General features: G+C 40.7%; 3 protein-coding genes across 8 annotated transcripts in view; 1 reads left to right on the forward strand and 2 right to left on the reverse strand.

Annotated features, from left to right (window-relative positions):
• Positions 1-22,101, forward strand: part of ahsa1b (AHA1, activator of heat shock protein ATPase homolog 1b) — a 70,571-nt gene that overhangs the window by 29,632 nt on the left and 18,838 nt on the right. For 3 of the 4 annotated variants that reach the window (XM_026295019.1, XM_026294953.1, XM_026295184.2), the window contains exon 5: positions 1,741-1,803. The gene's annotated coding sequence lies outside the window, so the exon portion shown is untranslated. Of the gene's footprint in view, positions 1-1,740; positions 1,804-21,092; positions 21,232-22,101 lie in introns of those variants that run through there. The other variant, XM_026295092.1, reaches the window with a different exon arrangement.
• LOC113123470 (SERTA domain-containing protein 2-like) lies at positions 6,571-11,341 on the reverse strand. The gene is made up of 2 exons (XM_026295623.1): positions 11,080-11,341; positions 6,571-10,059 (listed from the first exon to the last, which is right to left on the reverse strand). The coding sequence occupies exon 2, from the start codon at positions 10,053-10,055 to the stop codon at positions 9,261-9,263; it is 795 nt and encodes a 264-aa protein (XP_026151408.1). The 5' UTR covers positions 10,056-10,059; positions 11,080-11,341; the 3' UTR covers positions 6,571-9,260.
• cdca4 (cell division cycle associated 4) lies at positions 14,560-21,114 on the reverse strand. Of its 3 annotated transcripts, XM_026295487.2 has the most exons (3): positions 20,977-21,096; positions 17,487-17,624; positions 14,560-17,144 (listed from the first exon to the last, which is right to left on the reverse strand). In XM_026295487.2, exon 3 carries the CDS (start codon positions 17,133-17,135, stop codon positions 16,224-16,226), a length of 912 nt encoding a protein of 303 aa, XP_026151272.1. In that variant the 5' UTR covers positions 17,136-17,144; positions 17,487-17,624; positions 20,977-21,096; the 3' UTR covers positions 14,560-16,223. The 3 variants fall into 3 exon arrangements, with proteins under 3 accessions (XP_026151272.1, XP_026151098.1, XP_026151187.1); XM_026295313.1 differs by lacking the exon at positions 17,487-17,624 and having other exon boundaries at positions 20,977-21,114; XM_026295402.2 differs by lacking the exon at positions 20,977-21,096 and having other exon boundaries at positions 17,487-20,679.

The following is a 22,101-nucleotide window of genomic DNA, read 5'->3' on the forward strand; positions in this document are numbered from 1 at the left end:
GCTTTTTAAAAGTGGACAATTAAGACATGGCCGCTGTCCAAAATAGAGACGCCAGCTCCCACAGGAGGAGGTTATTAATGCTGACCATATAGTTAGCCAAGAGGTGCTGCACAGGATGATATTTTGCACACATCCCCTGCGTCAGCATCAGGTTTTATTTGAAAATCTATTTGGACGTTTTACCTGCCTGCTGACCAATATACCAAACACCGGACTAAATCAGAGCATCAGTGCTAAGTGATGGTAGGACCTGAGAGAGAAGCTAGTGGTGCATTAGCCATGTTGGCACCAGCTTTCAGATCAATACTGCAGAACTGCAAAGCTGTACTATGGTGACAGGAAGCACAGGTATCGGGTAGTTTATATTGTCCTGACCTGCCTCGATGTGTGCAATGCTTTCTTTCCGTCTGTAAAACAACTAAAGGGGCACAACAGATGGGTGTGTCTACCACAGCAGGACAAAAATGATATTATCAGGTATCAGGGCAGATATTTTTAGGCACATTCCCGAACTCTGCTCAGCTGGTATATGGTTACTTTCTAGTTGTGCAGCATTTAATTTGTGAGGGAATAATTACAGTTATTTCATCGTATTATACACTGAGTCACAGTTCTGTTAAACTAATAATATAACCTCTGTTCCAGCTTCATTTTCTCTTTGGTTGGTTGGTTAAACCACCTCTGCTTATGTATTTCATACAGTAAATCTGTATGCATGTCAGAGCAAATCCAGACAGATGAGATCATCTTTTTACATCTTTTCTTTGTTCCTTCTTGGCTCTGAGCAGACAAAGTGACACAGCATTTAGTTTTGGCTCAAATTCAAAAAACATTTTCAAGCCTAAATCAATTTCTGGTCAGCAAGAGGGAAAACGATCCACCATAAGTTGAATTGCTGCTTTCTTTTTTGTCATTTGTGCCGAACATGAGCCCTCTCTTAATTTTCTTATATATGTCTTAAATTTGATTATTATTATTATTTATCAGAAGCATGTTACAGGAGACTGCTAAAAGACAATGTTAGAAAAAGCTCCCTGGGGTTTTACTCAGGTAACATGTCAGGCAGCATCCTTCACCAGAGCTGATTGTTGTGAAGGAAGTAAACAAACAAAAAACAAGCTTTCATCAGTCGCTAATGTAATGTTAGGTTTTATTACATTATTATTTATTACAAAAAAATGAAAAACTAATTGTGGCATGTGAAGAAGAGTTGGAAACTGTCTCAGAATTTAATTAACTCATTAGGGATCAAATGACCTGTCAGGGCTTGTAAAGCAGGTCAAGAACTGTCATTAGGAACTGTCAGGCGATGATAAATCCAGTGCTGATAAGGCTTCTGACTCTTCGGCTTCTGTGGTAACAATGAACAACCATGGGCTTAACTGACTGATGAAGTTAACTGGAGTCCACAAAGCAGGGGAGGATGTGAAAAGATATTGAAGCAGGAGATCTGGACCAACAAAATGTGAGCAAAGGGACAGAAAGGCAAAACTAAAAGCCTGCAAAAGTTGCAAAGGAGCTGCAGGAAGCTGACAAATTGTGGTGCACTGTGCAACGTTGATGCATAAACATGAAAATCGTCAGATATTAAAAAAACGATATGTCTGTCGATGGCCCCACAAACATTAAGAGAAATGTACTTTCAGTACAGAAACACTACAAATACATAAATGCATTCAAATAGGGAATATGTGTGTATGTGTATGTATAGTGACTGTTTTACCTTCATATCGTTTTCAGATTTGTCATATTGGAGAAGTGGACTTGAGGCCGGAAGTTACTGGTTATAAAACCGGGACACAGGTAAGAGGAGACGTTATTCCTTCAGCCTTCAGGCTCCTTCAGCAGCTGTTGTTTCAGTGTTTATGAACCCAGCAGCTTGGATTGGTGGGATGTGAAACTGGGCAAGGGTTTCCCCTGGGTACATGAAATATCTAGAAATGTTTTATACCGACGAACTTCATTGAATCCAGAAACTGATAATGAGTCAGGAGTTGAATGTTTTACTGCACCTAAACACATTATGTGTTGGTTGCAGGCAGAATGATTCCCAGAACCTGCACTGACCACTGAAAACAGAGCTGTACTCAGAGCGGCTGATGTAGTGGGTGGGGCGTTATTGCCTTTGTTGGATAAACGTGAAACGCTCAGCCACTCTGACAGTGACTAAGACCTTTTGTACCTGCTAATCTATGAGAAGATGACCTAAATGAAACTGCCATCAAGAAAAGAGTAGACTTTCAATGCATTTAATCAAATACTTTCTAATGATTCATTGTTTTGGGAGGACGAGACCTTTATCAACAGTTTGACTACATGATAAAGTAATTGTCTTTATTTTTATGGCACTTTCTGATGAAAAATTGAAAATAATTTAATGAAAGATCAATAAAACATGAAATTCCAATAAAGACCTGTATAGATTGTGGAGATAAAACAAGGCATCAGCGCTAAAGTAAAGTAAAAGATCAAATTATACACAAATATCTGTGAGATGGGTACAAAGAAATGTAAGAGATTTTATAATTTAACCAAGCATAACATGCTTGATTGAAAAGCATATAACTAATAATCTAGTAATCAATGTACTCAGAGTAAACAAGTACAGATATGTGGCGGACTGTTGTGTGTTGATGAGCCTTCGTTCATGCCTCGTGTGTCTTCTACCTGCGACCAGTGGCAGACGTGAGTAATAGCTTCTACTCTGCCTTTAATTACCCACATTTGTAATTAGGTTGGAGAAAATTAGATTACACCCATGTGGCACAATGACACTGTTGTTTGAGGATTTCAGTTTGTTTCTGACCAAGACTTAACCATCATCATCATCACCATCATCATCAGCAGTCTCTTCATGAGAAAACCAAATAACTAGTTGTCTTTTAATAAACTGAACACTCAGTTGATTGATTAACCATTCAGATGGTTTAGTTTTCTGTCATTTTCACCTGAGTATCTTTAGATTTTGGACTCTAGTACTTTACTTGTATAAGTACAACAAAGGAAAAATATAGTACATATAAGAGTTCTACATTGTATTTCAGAAAAAAGAAAGGCTAATTTCAGTGACTCTACATACCATTGGTTTAATCCAAATAATGCATCATGTTTTTTAAAAATTGCAAACAGGTTTTTCCTTTGAAGTGTAGAGTAGTAAAAACTATGGACACCTTTAACTCACTTGGTAAAGTACAAGAATAAAACCTACTTAAACATATTTCTTTCACTGGCATTAACACTACTTTGTTCTAAACTGATGAAAAACTGAAAACTAAACCTTTGGGGATTTTCGGGGTAATGTTGAAAACATGCTTAGAAATTTGTCGTTCTGTATTTTTCATTATAACGTTTTTAAAAAATAGCAGACGTGCCAAAATAGTAGTTTTGGCAGTGGGTGGAAATGACCCGGTCACTCACTTCCCCTCATTTTCTGTTTGAGTTTAGTGAGTCCACGTGGTCTAAAGTCACATCTTTTCCAAGAACACTGTGCTACAAATCAATGTGGCCTGTGGTCTGTCTCAGTCCTACAGTCAGTCAGTGGGTCTGGTTAAGAAAAACAACATACCAACAGCTAATTTGTTTCCCTCAGAAAAATGAATGGCAGCCTGTTTGTCAGAAGATGCTGGTTCAAATCCATTTCTACATGAGCGTGGGTGTTCAGGTCAGACCTGCACTTGAAGCTGCTCAGTGTGTGTGAGGACCATGTAAATCACTTACAGATAATCAGACAAAAAGGAATCTGACCCTCGGGGTCATGTAGCTTGTCAGACACATTCCCACTCTGCTTGAACTTTCAGCTTTATCCTACGTTTTGACATGCTGATTTCTCTTTTTTCCTTTTAAACCATTTAATTTGGCATGTTATAGTAAATAAATGATTTGGGTGTTTTTGAACTATTTGAAAATATCCACCTTCTAAGGATAAGTCACCATTTTCTACTATCTTATAGCCAAACAGTTGACTGATTGATTGTTTGTCAGGTTAACTGATGAATAGTATAATTGCTATCTGCATGAAGAATATTAACTCATTAGACTAGAACTTATTTAAATTATGGTCTTTTTATACGGCCTATATGACTGATTGAGATATTTTGTGCTGTTGTTTAGTATTTTCATGAAAGAATATTTTGATGCTCAGAAATTAGAAAGTATTTACACGTTATGTAGTTTTTTTTTACTGTAGATCTGAAGCAGTATTTTCAGACCAGCATGGGGCGCTAGAACTCTTCCCTAAAACCAGACCAGTAAAATCCTTCTAGAGAGCAGCTTCTTACACTTTTCAACATTTCATTTAAAAGAGAGGCTGTAGTTAATTAGAAAAATCACATAAAATCACATAAGATCAACAAAATGAAATAAACAACAGCACAGCAGTACGGGCTACTTCAGACTACTTTGCAGACTGGCGGCCCCAAATGGCAGTAGCAGGTACTGCAACTGTCACTTCTTAACGTCTCATGTTTGCCGACCTGACAACTGTAAATTATTTAAAACCACAGAAATGAGAGCATCAGAAATGTATGTTCAATTTTTAGCTTTTTTTTAGCAGTGTTAAAACCCCCTGCTGTTCATGACAAGGCTGGTTTGGAGACTCTCGCTCTCCAAAGATTTGTCTCAGACTCAGACTGGGTTTTGTCCCCTTCACTTACACTGGAAGGATTTTAGGCTCTTTTAATGGCCAGTGTTCACAGGAAGCCAACATCGATGTTCAAATGGTTCCTGACTGTGTTTGTAGATGAACCTACCCTTCGAGGGACCACGTCCAGCATCAGGGCTGGTTTTGACTGTTACCCTTCACAGATCATTTACACTGATAAAACGTGTTTTTCTTTACATTGCAGACACGTTTCTTTCACATTAACACCGGACCAATTGCTGCTGGATCTCTTTATTTATCGACCCACCAGTCCAGTGGTTCCATCCCATTGTTTTGCAGCAGCAGAAGTTGTTTGTTCTGTGACTGGGTGCTGAGTCAGCCTGGTAGACGCAGGCTTTCCGAGCCAAAGCCCAGCTTTACTGCGCCACAGCAGACTGGTGTCTGCCTGCAGAGAAACATTAAACCCAGACTGACACGCCACAGCTGGGCCGCATACAGACATCTATACTGTACATCTATACTGCATGTGCAGCGTTATCACAGTCCATCAGAGAGATAGACAGATAGATGGATGGATGGATGGATAGATAGACAGATAGATTGTACTCTAAGTTGATAGCTTGGCGTGGCTGTATATTCAGACAGGCTCCTTTGACATGTGTTAAAGTGGTAGCATTAGAAGTGTTTGCATGCAATAGTTCACATGTTGCTCCTCCTCGTGCGGCCACTCCCTGAATTCCAGCACCAGATTCCTTTCACCAACATCTACTGCAACTCTGCTTCTGTGTCCTTCTCTGCAGTGAAGTCAGACTCACAGAAATGCAGTAAAAATGGCTCCACAATAACAAAATCTGAGAGCTCTTGCATTCACGTCAACAGAAGACAGATAATAAATAACAAGCCACCAACACAGTTTAGGCTCCATGGAGCCTTATTGAATTACATTTCATCTCAGGCAGGCGTATGGAAAGCTTTTCATTTTTGATTAAGTAGAATTGACATTACTCAAGTCTAAGTTTATTTCAATTTGTGAGACTGATTTTGACTTAAATACAAGTAAGCTTTTGCTCGCAAGTCTGAGCTTTTTCTTTGAATTAATTTTCAAATACTTTAAACTAACAAACAGTATGTGAGGCACTTCTTATCCAACTACTTATAAAAATAAATTAATAATGTACATGTACATTTGACTGATAACACTACCTTCCTTATGAGTACTGGTAAATTAGGATTTGAATGCTTTTATTCACCTATCGCACTGCAGAGGTGAATGTGAAACATGAGCTTGGGCTTGTCACACAATATGTGCACAGAAGCTAGCTTTGTACTTGGATCAGGTTCCCTGCATATGACACCAGCTGTCAGTGATGAAGAAAATCAGTAAACACCACTGAATGTTTGAATTTGCGTAGTCATGGTCAACATCAGCACACACCTGCTTTTCTGACAAACAGCCACCAGGGAGCAGTCTTGGCCACTCTTTGTGCTTCAGTCCTGTGTGGAAAAATATTAAAACGACTTTGCTGCCCTGAGCGGAGGCTCCCAGGTTTTTATGTTACCTTTAACAACTTATACCATTGAAATATTGTGTGTTATTCATGTTTAAAATTCATGTTGGGGTTAAGCACTCAAAGAGGATCGGATTTTGGTAAAATCAGAGAAGCACATTTCCCTGCAAGGTATCACTCGGGGCAAAAAGTCTGTTAATAGAGAAAAAGAACAGAGGCTGACAATAAACCCCATGCAGTCAGTCATGTATTGACTAAAACCCCATTGTGAATGCATGGTTGGCAGGCAGCAAAGCACATTTTAGGGAAATTGGTAGAAATTACAGTAATTATTTGTTTCATGATCAGTATTTGTAGTCTGTATTTACCACCTGAGTCTTTGACCCAAAAAACAACCCAAACAGGCCTGCGTGATGTTGCGTAATAAGGCTGCTTTATAGTTTGTCAAAAGAACTCACACAATGCAGTCAAAGTACTTTTACTGTTTTACTGAATAAACTATAAAATATTCCACAAAAAATACAATACATTATTATTAATTATCATCTTATTACCCAGAAAACTCATCCTTCAGTTACTTTTACATCATCATTAGCATCATCAACATACAGCATGTGCTTCACAGACCCTGTGGACACCCTGTACTTTCATTCAGTTATAAATAACACCGCACCCTCTCTGTTTATTATATTCAGTCCTGTCAGATAGATTATGCAAATGGAAAAAAAAAAGCAAAGAAGTGGTTTTATTTCACTGAATAAAATCCAACTGCACTGTACTGTATGTTTCTGCAAAGCCATGGAGCAAAAACAAGTTGTTGAAGCAGCAGTGCGCTCCTCATGCATCTCATGTGATTGGTCGACAGTCTGAGTCTGGCCAAAACAAGCTCTAAACCCCTCCTACTGAACAAGTGACGCAGGCTGCTTCCTCCCACCCATCCTCCCCCCCCACATCCTCCTCCTCTTATTTTTCCCCACTGGCCCTCACTGCCACCTCCTCTGTCAGCTAGGTCACTGTCAGCCTGTCAGGAAACATTAAGCCAGTCGTGTTCAGCAAGCGCAGAAAAAGGCCAAGAAGAGGAAACAATGATGGCTCTGACTTGTAGTGCTTTATATAACACCCCACCACAATCGTAAGGTTGTTATCAATAAAGCTCAGACAGTCACAAAAACCTTAGCATGACTGAAAATTTGGTTCGATAGTAAGGCACATTGTCGACATGAGATGGAGATGAGGACAGAGAAGCGTTGGGTTTACAGCCAATATCAAACAATGAAATAAACAACACTAGCTCACTGACAGTCCATGGCTCACGGTGTACAACAGGAGTGTCCAGGTAAACCAACAACAAACAGACATCAGGAGGTAGAACAGGAGTAAACCATAGCGAGTAAAGGTCGAGCATCTGATTTAGCACAACCTTTCACTCACTGTATCTCTTCTACTGGACAGGAGATTGGAGTTTTCAGATAGAAACACATATATATAACTTATATAACATATAAAACTGTTAAAAATGATAAAAATCCACACGATCAAGGCCATAAAAATACATAGGTTTCTGTTGTCATTTACAATTCTGAGACATGGCAAAGTTGCGCTGATTTTTGACCTGAGGCGATCAGCTCCTCAGTCAGAACCAGACTGGGATTACATTACTATTAAAATACATGTTTTATGGTGCATTCATGACATGTTAAATTGACCATAAATACAAGCTGCCGAAGAGGAAAAGCTGTTCATTTCATCCTCATGGTGATAGGATGGATAATTGTTGTACAGGCTCTGATCATTTATCCCATTTGGTGTCACGAGAGGGTCAACGAAAGCAGCAGACATGTCCATAAAGAATCTAAATTATAAGTTACACGCACACACAAATAATAGACTCTACGTACAAAGCACAAATAATATCTGCAGGTTCATTTTTTCATTTATAAATAAGAATAAAATTAGTTAAAGGCATTCCAACGAGTCAAACAAGATGTCATCCCATTTTCCCACTTGTTACAGTGACATGAACATCTCACAGGATTGGACGTTTACTTCTTTGACTAGTAAAGTCCCAAATTCAGTGGCCACAATCTCTGGCTCACCAGCCGAACAGAGATGTAGGCAGTCCTCTGATCAGCCACACAAATGTTTGTCTGGTGTCAAGAGTTTCTAATTTAAACATCCTAAATGGTGTGATAGGAACCATGCAGTCCAAATCCTGAAAGGAAACCCCGGGCCTTTGCCCTCCTGGCTGGCTGAAGCACTATCTCTTAAGTAATTGAAGAGATTTCAATTAATAATCAACCCAGGTCTGATCTGCCAGCCTGAGTGACGCACATGACAGCTCAGGTTCCTCATTCCCCAGCTGTGGATGTTGCTGCTGCAGCTGCTTTTCCTAAAATTTTCTTTAACAGGGGAGAAAACTGGTATGAATGCTTGAGACTGGAAATGTAAGGTTACGTCTACAATTTTCCTAAATTAGGGGAGAACAACCGTAGGCATTCTTAACACCGATACATGGCATGAATTTGTGATGTCCAGTCAGGTCTGTTGCCACACTTCCCTTCCAAGCGTTGCAACAGTCTTTGTTTACACATGCCGACCTCTACTTTTACTACAGATTATTCACAGATTACTCAAAGAACAACCAGTTTAAGGTGGAAATCTGCCTGATCTGTTTCCAGAGTGTAGAAATTAGTCTTTCTGTCTATTATAAAGTGCATTTCTGCTTGTTCAACATCCACTGTCTTACACGACTACTTAGCGAATATTTTCATAGATTAATCTCACTAATCGTATTTCCCCAAATACCTGAATAATTGGGCCTATAATAGTCACTAAATAGTTAAAAGAAACAGCTTGACGTGCCTTTGTATCCCCCACAGAATGTTAGTTTAGGTATCCACTGGGGTGAGTTTTAAAGTAGATATTAAACATTTTAAACTGGATTCTTCTTATAATAAAACATTTATATCTCAAAACAGATTTTTAACCAAAATGTGTGTGTTAAAATATGCCCAAGGTCACGTTAAAGTTCGTTGACCCTCAAATCATTCTTTGTTCCCATCTCTCAGCGTTGTCAGCCCAAGCAGCTGGGATCCGACTCAAAATCCTTGAATAACCAAGTGTAGTAAATGTTCACGAGTTTGTCTTGACAATCAGGACTTTACCAGAACCTCCATGATGTGGTCCAGTTCAGTCAGATCTATTAGACACGACTGCAGAGTTCCAGGTGAGCCGTGGCCGGGAGGGCGCATTTTCACATCCTCATCCGCCCAGAGCGACACGCTGACGGGCCACAAAGAGCCTGACGCCCAGGCAGAAGGAAGGTCTGAAGTCTCGTACATCGAAGTGTCAATGTCCTCGAAGATGTCATCCAGGGTGAGGTCGCTGAGGTAGCCCATGGCGTTAACTGCATCACTGAAAGCACTGATCGTCGCAGCGGGCAGCGATTTCTGCTGGTCGGGCAAAGCATTTGCCTCCTGTGAGGGGAATTCAGGGGACAGTGGTGGAGACAGGGCCAGGTTGTCCCCATCACCTTCTGCACACCCGGGGCATGTAACTGGCATGTCCTCCCTGAAGTCGTCACTGAGAAGGCAGGAGTCCGGGTGGACACTGGTCCGCAGCACATCTGTTGTGAAGGTTCCCGCCCCGTCGCTCCGCATGTCCTCCTGGATCTGCCTGAGTGTGTTGATGAGCAGCACCGAGCGACGAAGGCTGAGCTCCATCCCGGCCTGGTAGCGCTGCAGCTTCTCCAAGCAGAGGCCGAGCACCAGCTGACGCTGCTGCAGGTGGCTCATGTCCGATGTGGACGGACCCACGAGGAGCCCACCCTCATCCTCCCTGTCCACCTCCCCATTCTGCTCCTTCTCCTCCGTCACAGCAGCGGGGACCTCCTCAGCCTCCAGGTCCTCCATGCAGCTCCACTTCCGCTTCACGCCACGACCCAACATCGACCTAGATCAAGGTCAGAGGTCACCACTCGCAATATGTTTCAGACAATTGCAATTTCTTAACATGAAACATTATCTGAAGTGGTATTATCACCTCTCTCAGACAGACCTGAACTTTAATTGTAATATTGTATGACATGTGCTTATATGAGCTCATATGATTATATTAGTCAGTTAATCCAGAATATGAATGTACAGTTATCTTGATAATCTGTTACTATCATTTACTGTCATTTTCAGCACAACATTTGCTGGTCAGAGCTCGTAATAAACAAAAGTCTGTTTTGCTGAAAAACTATTTAGAAACAAATGATGCAGGTTCAGTTTCCATAGGTCGGTTAATCAGACGAGAGTCACAAGAAACGTCGCTGGTAGGAACTTTCTGTCCGTTCAATCCAGAGTACATGAGAAACCAAGTCTGGCAACAGGAGCTGAGACCAGCTGATTGTGTTTGGGAACACAGACACGAGCTGGATCACGTCGGACTGCACTGTAACAAGCCTCGCATCCAGTTTATATAAGAGCAGCAGCCCAGCAGCCCTGACTAGTTTCCTATTCGCTTTCACTTCAGCAGCTTCAAAAAACTAGTACTAACCTAAAAAAAATGCAACTGCAGACAAATATTGAGTAAAATGCACAAGTTTACAGGGTGGGCGTGTGGGATATTCCGTCTAAGACATTTGCAAAGTGAACTGTTGTGACTCACTGGGAAGACACCCCTGCAGGCTGGAAGACTTTACTCATCCACACAGAAACAGGGTTTGTACCTATAGATCGGGCACTCCGAGGCTGTCCCTAATAAACTGGCACACATGAAGCCCCATTTGATGAGAGTTTGACTCTCACCTGAGGAGATTAAAGCTGCTCCGTTAGATTTAACACAGTAGACTTTATAATTTAAGGACCAATTTCTTGTTTTGTCCCTTTAAACTCAGCCCTAACAGCCCCTTTAAAGAGACGAGCTCCCTTTAAACCAAGTTCAGAAGGAAAACTTACGCGAATAATAAAAATATGTTAAACCAACCTTACGTGCCCTTGGAAAGTGTCATGAGGTGCGTGAATCCGTCGTGTGTTCGACTGGTTTCGTTTCGTCGTCGCGTTCCTCCGCTGTCGAGCCCAGGAATATGAGGAATGTACCGTCGGTCCATCCACAGCAGCTGGGGGAGGAGAGCAGGGGAGCACCGGAGCTCCCGGCCGCCTGTGATAGGCCCGTTCCCCGCTGGTCTCGCCTCCACCCCCGCCTCTCACGGGGCAGCGAATGTGCGGCCGCTTGTTCCGACGGCGGGCTACCGCTGCGTTCAGGTGCGGCTCGGAAACATCAGAGACTATCTCGGTGCACACGTGATCGGGGACAGCCGTCGATATGACCGGGTACATTTGTTTTGTGTTGTTTACCGAGTGGGCAAAGATGAGGTCCGGGCCCAATGTTTACCCAGCGCTAGAGATATTGGGCCCCATGATAGAATATTATCCTGGGCTCTCTACAAAATGCTGTATATGCATCTCGTGGGCTTCTTTTAGTCCTGGGTCCTTGGGATTGACTTCATTTTTCTGTCAGGTTTTACACATTCATGGCAGGAGTATTGTAAGGCTCTTGTATTGTTTCAAGAGAATAATTCCCTAAATCTCATATATTTATATTTCTTCTTTTGACTGACAAAGAATCAGACACACACAGACATTAGGTTCACTGTCATAGAAAACTGGAGAAACTAGCAAATATTCAGATTTGAGTTGTCACAAGTGAGTTTGTGTTATTAATAATCAGCTGTCAAACTAAATTTCTAATTCAATTTTATGGCAAGTGGCATTCCAGCTCTATAGTGCCATCTATAGTTGGGGTCAGTAGGAGCCCCCAACCACGACGATAGTGTTGCAATAGGTGAAGCATATTTAAAATCCGATAGTGTGAAATATGTATGACACACAGAATAAAATTGACATCGTCATTACTGAGTGTAGCATACAGCACTATTAGACTCAGTAGTAGAAGTACCTTTATCCTAATATTGTACTTAAGCACAATTTTAAGGTACTTCAGTGTTTCCCTGTTATGTAAAACCTGATTTTACAATGTTCTAGATTATAATTCAGTTTTGCGGTGCCAAATTCCACGTGTTGTGTAAAAATGTCATGTGACTTTGAACATAACAGGAGGCCCAAGAGGAATATTTAGACATTCTTATGTTTTATCAGATGTGTTAAACCTAAGGTGCTAAAACAATATCAAGTAAATATTCAAAGTTCAGTTTTAGAAATATCTAGAAGGCTTATAAAGTTGCAGTGAGCACCTGAATGCAGCATTTTAAAGGGACAGATGACTCAGAAGCGAAGCAGGAGGACGTGACAGGAAAGACGGGGAAGACAAATACCAAATAAGGAAACTCTACATTCACGTTTTTCCGCCTCTTCCTCCTGAAGCTCTCACAGCCACATTTTTACTTCTTCATTCCCCTTTTTTCTGAACTGAAAGCAAACATTCAGTATTACAGAATAACTGCAATCATTGTCTGCTGACCTACATTTTGTGGTGTTTTGGTGACAGATCACACAGCCACTGAAATACAACGTAAAAACCCAAAGTCTTCTGTGCCTATGAGCTGTTTATATTCCACTTCTGTGTAAAAAAACAAAACAAAACAAAACAAAACGGCAAGCTCTAGCAATTAAACCATGACTTTACTCAGCAAATATGGTTAGGGGTTAAGATAAATAACATTTTTGGTTGTTAATGATTTTATTTATAGCAATTTACTTGAAGCCGTTAATGTCTGTTAGGCAAACACTGAAATGAATTATGGGTCCCATTTGTTTTTATTTCCACTAACATTTCTACTTGAAATTGTGAGAAATTGTCTTCACTCCAGAACTCACGTTTCTGAGAGGCACCTGAAGGCAGCATGTGTGGCCTAAAGGGTGTTAGTACTTATTAACCTTGAACTTACTCACGTTTTTAAAGGTGTTGTAGTCCTCGGGACAGCAGACTTCACATGTACAGTATTTAATATTTAATATTGAAGGCCAGTCTAATCAGTCCCAGGCACACCAGACGTGAAGGAACAAGGCCTCTAAACAACACATGCCTTAAACTCTGTTAATTTAGTGCACCTCAGAAACACTGCACAGATATTCTGCATAACGTTTATTGTGTTTTCTCTGTTGCAGCTTTTCAGACGCTGTAGTTTCTTTCGCTGATGACTCGATTTTTCCTCAGGCTGCCTTTGTGCTGAGTCACTGAGAGCCCATTAATCTTTAACTATAGGCTAACTGAGACTAGGAGGGAGGCCAACATGCAGAGTAAGCAAGAATTTTAGGAAGAGCTACCTTTTGACAGTTTCAGACATGACTTTATGAGAATCTTTTTCAGCTCCTGCATGTTTAAGAATATGCAGTCGCTCTAAAGTCAGCTAAACAGTAGCATATTCATTATTAGTAGACGATATAAAATGGGCTCTCCTCTGAGCAGATTAGCTCTATGCTAACAGACAATAGTCCTGTTCTGTTAAATACGTTGTCACTGTGTATCTAATGCAGAATCTCACAGTCCAACATCATCATGTGAGACCATGTGAGGACAAAGGTCCCACTGCAGCCAGGTCACATGAAACTAGCATTTTGGGAAAACTTACTTACTTACTTTCAGGAAGTATTCACTCACTATTTACTCATCAAGTCTGCAAAATTACTAAGAATGAGAAACCCAAACCTTGTGTTGTGTCTGAAACCTCACTGGAGTCTTCCTGTGGCAAACAGAATTGACTGGACATAGTTTATATAGTCTCAACAGTTTACACCTTTAGGACAAAAACCAAAACACTCTGTACCTCAATGTTAAAACTGTAGTGAGCCATAGACCAGGTCAAGGGCATAAAACCATTTCTAAGGGACTAGATGTGACTGGAGAGGCCTAGCCAAAGCCCAAAGTCACTTCTGAACAGTTTCTGTCTGTGAACTAGTATTTGTACTCTGTGCCACAAATTTATTCATTTGCAATAAATAAGGGGGCTAAAAAGGGGCTCAGTGAAGTACAGTATGTTTGTCCCCTTATTGTTTTTGAGGATTTTTCTTAAGTAGCCTACCTCAGACTTGCTGGGTAGGCTGTGAAGTATGTGAACTGTGTTGGTCTGTTCATGGGTATTCTTGACAAAAAGAAATACTGTTTATCATTGAATGTAAGATACAGCACTATTAGACTCAGTAGTAGAAGTACCTTTATCCTAATATTGTACTTAAGCACAATTTTAAGGTACTTCAGTGTTTCCCTGTTATGTAAAACCTTATTTTACAATGTTCTAGTTTATAATTCAGTTTTGCGGTGCCAAATTCCACGGGTTGTGTCAAGATGTCATGTGACTTTGAACTTAACAGGAGGCCCAAGAGGAACTCAGGCAGATCTAAAGGTCAATACTGGTCCATGATAAAAATCAGTAAAACACAAAAACGTAAAATTCCTTGTGGAAAAGGAAACTTTTCTAAAATAACTGACTCAACCCACACCACACAATCAATAGTTGCACCTTTTATTATAAAAAATATTTACAAAGATGCTACAATGTTTTTTATTAATATAAAAAAATGCATACATTTTACAACGGTAATTAGTCTTTGAAGTTCTAGCTCCCATTCAGGCCAGAGTGACATCCTTCAGGAGTGTTGTGGTAAGGTAATAAGCGTGTCGTAATACTGTATTTTTAGTCAATACATTTTGTTTGCCTGAGTTAATCTCTTCATCATAAGTAATAATTTTGAAAAATGCATTTGATTTTCCACATCTTTAGGAGAAAGGCAACTGTTTGCATAAAGGAATTAAAGGACATTTGAGTCATATACAATCATTTTGAAACATGTATGACAGAGCTGCATAGTGATTTGAATAGTAACCCGGTTATTATTATTACTAATAAAAGTGTGAAGAATAAATAGGTACTGCATTCAAAAAAGAGGGCAAAATTTGGACAAATATTGTATCATCAGGCCCCATGGTTGATTTGATAAGTATGGCATGTCTGTACCTAGATATAATAAATACAATAAATAAAACAATAATAAATTAGGTGGGTTTACACACAGAATTCTTCATTTGCAGTTCTAACAAATGAGAGAAAGAAATATGGCTTCTTGATGCAGTTATCATCCCGGGGTTTCTCCAAATGCGTCAGGAAAAAGCTGCTATCATTATTGTTATTAGATCGGTGAAGCAGGGCAGGAAATTTACTTACATTTATCCACTGGATACTGTAAACATAGCAGAGCTCACAAACCACACTCAGTGTTTGGTTGGTGGCTGCGGGAATTTCCCTGCCCAGTGTAAAGCTTTAGAGAAGATGAAAGAACAGCGCCTAGAAAAGTGTGAAGATGTCAGTTCTAACACCTGTTATAGTCGACCTGTTATACCAAACCATGGGAAGACACTGTCTCGAGTCTGGCTACATTAAAATCTTAAAAACTGCTTGGGAGGGAAAATAATAATAATAATAATATCAAATGATACTTGCAAAATCCCCCAGCTGTATAATGCAAAAAATATATTTCTATATACACATACGTACATATACATATATTCCATTCATAATTGCTCAAATCTTTAGGAAAATATGCATTGATTCATAGATTTGGATTTACAATTTGTTCTGGTTTCTGATGCATGTAGTGTGAAGAATTGTTCCTCAGTCCATGTAACAATAAATAGAAATGGACAAAATAGCAGAATACGATCAGAGGGAGCTAGTATGACAGAATGTATGACAGACGTAAACATGGAAAGTACGTAAATAAGAATGCGTCATGGTATAGGTAATTATCTTTGCCTTCTCACAGATATTGTCGAGTTCTGGGTTTTATCAGCAAAACAGGAAACTAACCCACAAGCCAAGGTCGCTTGTGAATCTAAATATATATTGATTTCTCCCTCACTACTTTAAATGCCAATTATGTTTTTGAATAAAGAATGAAGGTCCCAACAGCAGCTGCCTAAGTGTCTGTTAGTGCAGATGAACATCTCTAACAGACAATCTCAAAATCTGCTTGGCTTGCTGTTAATTTCCCACCTTGTCCCAAAACCAACAATCTTTTTGTGTAACAATACCACATACAGGACATGCACATAAACTGTGCATAGTCTGGAAAGAGTCTGTGGGATCAGTACAGGCCAGAGGAATGTTCTATGTTTCAGGATCCCACTATGATCTCCATGATGTGGTCCAGTTCGTTCAGGTCTGACCTGCAGCTCGAGCTGGAACTTAAGGCCGTTGGCCCGTGAGTGGAAAGGCTCTCCAGGAGATCATATGGCCCCATCTTTGGGGCACTCTGCATGCCTGTCAGCACTGTATCCAGGTCGTAGTAGGACGGGTCCACATCTGAAAACAATTCTTCGAGTGCAGGGTCAGGGGGCGGCGCCGGGTGCTTGATCTCAAAAGTCCCAAAAACCTGCTCCCCTGTTCTGGAGTCTGCACTCAGGTGATCCCGGTCTCCGTCCTCTCCCTCTGACACACATTCCTCGCTGTCCTCCTCTTCATCCTCTTCACACTCACCCTCTTCCTCTTCATCCTCCCAGCAGGGCCCCATGCCAAATGGACCTGCTAGGTAAGAAGAGGACAGCTGGGGGGAGACGGGTGACAAAGTGGACATGGTGACCTCTGTCCCTACATCCCCCTCCATCACCACCTCCTCAGAGTGGTAGCCTTCCTCCAGACCAACGACTGAGAAGGGTTTTGGACTCTGCCCAGCCTGAGATGCTGCATCTGTTTGCCGGCACAGCACCTCAGTGGCCACTAGCCGGTCACCGGGACACTGAGCGGCCGCCAGTGCCTGGGTCATTATCTGCCAGGTGCCGTCCTGGGTCATCTCCTCCTGGATCTGCCGCACTGTGTTAGCAATGAGCACTGAGCGGCACAGGTTGGGCTCCACCAGCATGTGGCAGAGCTGCAGCTTGATCAGCGACATGTCAAGTAGTGACTGCCGCTGCAGGCTATAAGAGGATGACAGCGTCTGAGCTGCCACAGGCGAAGCTGCCTGGTCACCGCCGGAGACCGGCTCCTCCCCGGAGTCTGAGAACTTACGCTTGGTGCCCTTCGGGAACATGTTGTGTCTCTGTGGTGATGGTGAGGAGACAAAGACACAGTCAGACACCCAACAGCAAAACCTATCTGAGCATCAACATATTTACCACACTGACAAACACAAAAAGCCTACTGTTCTGAATTTCGCTAGCTAAGATTATAGTGAAAAATATTAGTGTAATGTAATGATGTAAATGTGTGATGTAATGAGGCTATGTGGTGTAAGATTTGTGTATAGACATGAGGGAGCTAGGCTACAAGCTGCTGAACAGCAGCTGTGACTTTATAAATAAACTCTACAAGTTTAAACTCTTTGTGAACTACAGTAAACAGTAAATTGTTGTAGTTGTTTTTTTCTTAAAGTTTGCTATACCTTTCCTGTTGAGAGGCACAGGCAATAGCAATGCAGCTTGGTCCCGGCTGCAACGCTTCAAGTACTTTTGTACGAGCGACAAGCAGCTTTTGTTCAGCACCATTTCTGCCCATTTTAGGCCAGTCTGAGGCAAGACTCCTGCTGGGCGGAACAACCACACTTTTAACAGACCACGGAGCCACCGAAAATAGCATGGTTACCAACTAAATGCGGACGCTACATCAAAGTAAGCAGAGACTAGAAAGACCTTCGTCAGAAAACAAAAACAGCACTCAAGTTACATGATCAGTGCGCTTATATTCTTTCCCACAGCCACCTGTGATCAAGAAAATCAGAAAGGTATCCTAATCAATAAGGTGCTTTTAAGAAGTGAAAGTGATAAGAATATAAACAGTAATAGCATTTGCAGTATTCACAATACAATATACTACCATGAACCGCTAATATTTACAAGGGATATCAGGTTTCCAGGTCTACACACAACACGGTTTAAAAAAAAAAAAAAAAAAAAAAAAAAAAACAACTAGTAGAACAAGATTTTCGCTTTCTCTTCACTGAGGAGGGGAAGAAAAGTAGAGTCAACTTCCTTATTACACACCACTTCGAACACACAGATGTCTTACAGGAACAAAACAACACTCCTGCCAACAGTAAAGGCCCTCTGACTCCCAAAAAATGGGATGCAAGAAAACAGGAGACTGAGCTCTGAAGAGCAGCCTGCGGCATTTCATTTTCCATGACAGAAAAACAGTATGCAGTGTCCGACCGTGTCTCCACTGTGTAAAACCTGTGGGCAGGGCATTTGGGTGAATGATTCCACTGGCTTCAAATTTCTATTTGTGACACTTTTTTTTTTAAAAAAACATAATCACAAAGAGTAAAACCAACAGTACAATGAAAATATTTACACATGTTGGGTTTACATAGCAGAAATCAAACAACAAAGAGTTAACAATTTTAGAAAAACTGCCCAGTGAACACTGCTGTTATTGTCACAGTTCATCTTCGCACCAACAAATCTGAATTTGTTTTTCGTTAAAAATCCATCGTACGATGCCAAACAACTCTGAGGCCCTATAATCTATATCTGCAAATTATATACCATTTTACAATAAACACAGAGTTTTATAGCCTACAAATGGGATGACAAAACACCACATTTATTATTCAATCAACATATAAACAAATATGAAATTTGTGATTTCTAATTAAATAGGAACTGACTGTAAACTCACTTCTACCATCAATAGAGGGAGTTACTGTGCTTGTTTTCACACATAAAACATGAAACAAAGATGAAATTACAGCTACTTTCTTCAGCTGATTGATCAGATAAGTGAACTAAATCAGCACCATGTGTTAGAAAGTTACAGTCCATACCAGTGTGGGTCTAATGTACACTGAAAGGTTTGGGAGCCTGGAGGTGTTTTGAGTCCTCGCTTGCATAGAATAACATTTCCTGACAGTGGACAGAATAGGAAAAAAGTCATTTATGAAGGTGCCCGGAGATCTAAAATACAAAGGGTGAGAAAACAATTATGGACATGGTTTGTCTTCTTGTATAGTGCATTTGTGCTGGCCCCTGTCAAACAAGAGACACTAGAGAGGCACTATCTCCCTGAAGGAAAAACAACATCAATGTGTAAAAACTTTAAAATGAAAATTAAATACAAACAGGAAGACCTACAAACTGAGAGAAAGCACACTGCACAAGAAAAAACAGTTTTGGACATGACAGCATTCTTTTCTATTACAGGTACAGACATACATCTGGTTTTTGAACACCCTATAGTCCAGCATTTTGGGATTCAATCTCAAAAGGTTCTACGTGGAAACTTATCTAATCATAAATACCAGAATTTTACAAATGGATATACTTTATTATTTTAAAAAAAACCAACCATTTAATCAGGCACCTGTAGCAGACAAATATCACATCTTACAGACAATGCTGTGTACTTCGGTTTTCACAATCTGTAGGAGTATCAGAATAGTGATGTCCAATTCTAAGTATGTTATATTTTAATTAAGCTAATAAGTATATTTTTCAATGACTAAGAATCAGTCGATCAATTCACAGAAAATAATACAAACCAACAATTTAAAAAAAAACAAAAAAAACGCTAATACTTTTACCAATATTAAAATTTCTAACAAGCAAAGATACTGAAAAATATGCTCTCTACTTTTAGTCTCATTACGTCTCTATTTTTTTTATATAATTGTAAAATTTATATTTTTGCATCGTGGTCTGTCACAAGACATTTGAGGAAGTCACCTTGGTCTCTGAGATGTTGCAATAGGCTTTAATTCACTATTGTTGGACAATGAGAAGATGATTAACCTAAAAAACAACCAACACATTAACTGATAATGGAAATAATTAATACTTGCAGTCAATCAATCAATCAATCAATCCCCATCAACTTTCCAAAAATCAAAAATGATGGACACACACTTTGCAATGACAAAACACATCACACTTCAACACACACACACACACACACAAAAAAACAGGAAAATAAACCAATTTCATGTACCTGTATTTGCAGTACTAGTACTGCTTTAACACATTTTGTCTGCTATAGATGCAAATTTGTAGCGGTTGCTATGGAAATCATTTCCATCCCAGTCGAAATCATCAGTATTGTTGTCTCTTATCATAAGAAGCAGTTAAGAGTTAAATTTAGCGACAGTGTTTTGACAAGATAGACCCAGAAAATGCTGACATATACGGTGCTCGAAACGCCTGTTTAGCAGATACCAGCAAATCAGTGAGCAAAACAGAGGCACCGCGTTAAAATGAGTATTTGGGTCAGATACGAGTGTAACACAGTAAAACACACAGATGTTCGGTGTGAAACATAAAGCTATGCTAGGAGCCAGAAGCCAAACAAAATGCAGCCTCGCTTTACGTCAATGGCTCCTAGCATGACCCATCCCCCACTGCACACCGAGGCTTTCACAGCTCTCCGTGCTTAAATCAATACATTCACCTAAAACACGGTGACTTTTAATCCGCACATTTTTCCCCCATAAATAAAACGGTTTAAACACCGTCCGGCGCCGAATCGGAGCCATCGGGGCCGGGGTAGAGAGCGGCCCGGGGCTGCTGGCCGTGACTGCCGCATGCTTTGTCTTTTCAGCCGCGACAATGAGGCCATTTTGCGCCAGTAGCTAACAGCTAGCCGGCTCGCTTCCTTACAGCTGCCGCTAACTGGGCCGAGCATGTAGGTCACAACGACGGAGATACAAACGCTCGGCTTTGCTCTCACTTTTGGCGATTTCCTCCTGATCACAAAAAAAGAGAATACTAGCACCCTAAGTAGCCAGGAGCGCCCACCCACCACCACCCATCCTCCGCGGTCCTTCCTCCTTCCCAGCCGAAAACAAGAGTTTTCGCCGCGGCCGGGCTGTTAAGTTCCTAAAAACAGCAAACGATCACCGGGTTAAAACGACTATCTCCGGGCGGCCGAGCAGCCGTACTCACCTCGTGTTTGTGTTATTTTATTCCCGTCTCGGTCATAGGATCGACGGCAGGGAAAGCGGAGATCAGGTTCAGATGAGATCATTCATGCCACGGCTTCAGAAACTGAACCACCTCTGTCCTGCTGCTGCTGCGGAGCGGACTGAGGGAGGGGGAGGGGAGCCGACGGAGCAGGCCATATGCTGGGACTCCTCTCTAATGAGCTCCCCCTGCTCCGCTCTCCTGCTGACGCCTAACGGGACCCAGAGTCCAGGAGAGGTTTGATATAGTATTATTACATTTTACACCACTTATGTTTGTTTAATCGAAGAAAAACCACAAAGCGAAACGAGTGGTGGAGCAGTCCCTTAACATTTTCATTAAACCAGTGGTGGAAGAAATATGCTGATTTTTACTTAAGTAAAGGTAGTAATATTGATGTGAGGTCACTTAATACTGTACTTAAGTACAATTTTAAAGTAGTACTCTTCTTCTTGGACTTCACTACATGTCAGAGCCAAACCTTGTACCTTTTCCTGCTCTACATTTATCTGAGCAGAATCAGATGGATCCAACAAAATACAGTCTGATCATCAAACTTTATTGATCCCTGATGGGAAATTCTCAAGATACCTAGTAGTATGGAAAGTACTTCAAATTAGAAGTATATAAGGTAGTTAATGTCAGCTACCCAGCAGTATGGAAAGTACTTCAAATTAGAAGTATATAAGGTAGTTAACGTGAGCTACCCAGCGGTATATAAAGTACTTCAAATTAGAAGTATATAAGGTAGTTAATGTCAGCTACCCAGCAGTATGGAAAGTACTTCAAATTAGAAGTATATAAGGTAGTTAATGTCAGCTACCCAGCAGTATGGAAAGTACTTCAAATTAGAAGTATATAAGGTAGTTAACGTCAGCTACCCAGCAGTATGGAAAGTACTGCAAATTAGAAGTATATAAGGTAGTTAACGTGAGCTACCCAGCTGTATGGAAAGTACTTCAAATGAGAAGTATATAAGGTAGTTAACATCAGCTACCCCGCAGTATATTATGTACTTCAAATGAGAAGTATATAAGGTAGTTAACATCAGCTACCCCGCAGTATATTAAGTACTTCAAATGAGAAGTTGAGGCATATGTTAATACA

Source organism: Mastacembelus armatus, chromosome 22 (genome assembly GCF_900324485.2).
Source record: "Mastacembelus armatus chromosome 22, fMasArm1.2, whole genome shotgun sequence".
NCBI lineage: Eukaryota > Metazoa > Chordata > Actinopteri > Synbranchiformes > Mastacembelidae > Mastacembelus > Mastacembelus armatus.

What these genes read in the sequence shown, in the direction of transcription:
- LOC113123470 (XM_026295623.1), bottom strand. Translation starts at nt 10,055, where the DNA reads ATGTTGGGTCGTGGCGTGAAGCGGAAGTGGAGCTGCATGGAGGACCTG.
- cdca4 (XM_026295313.1), bottom strand. Translation starts at nt 17,135, where the DNA reads ATGTTCCCGAAGGGCACCAAGCGTAAGTTCTCAGACTCCGGGGAGGAG.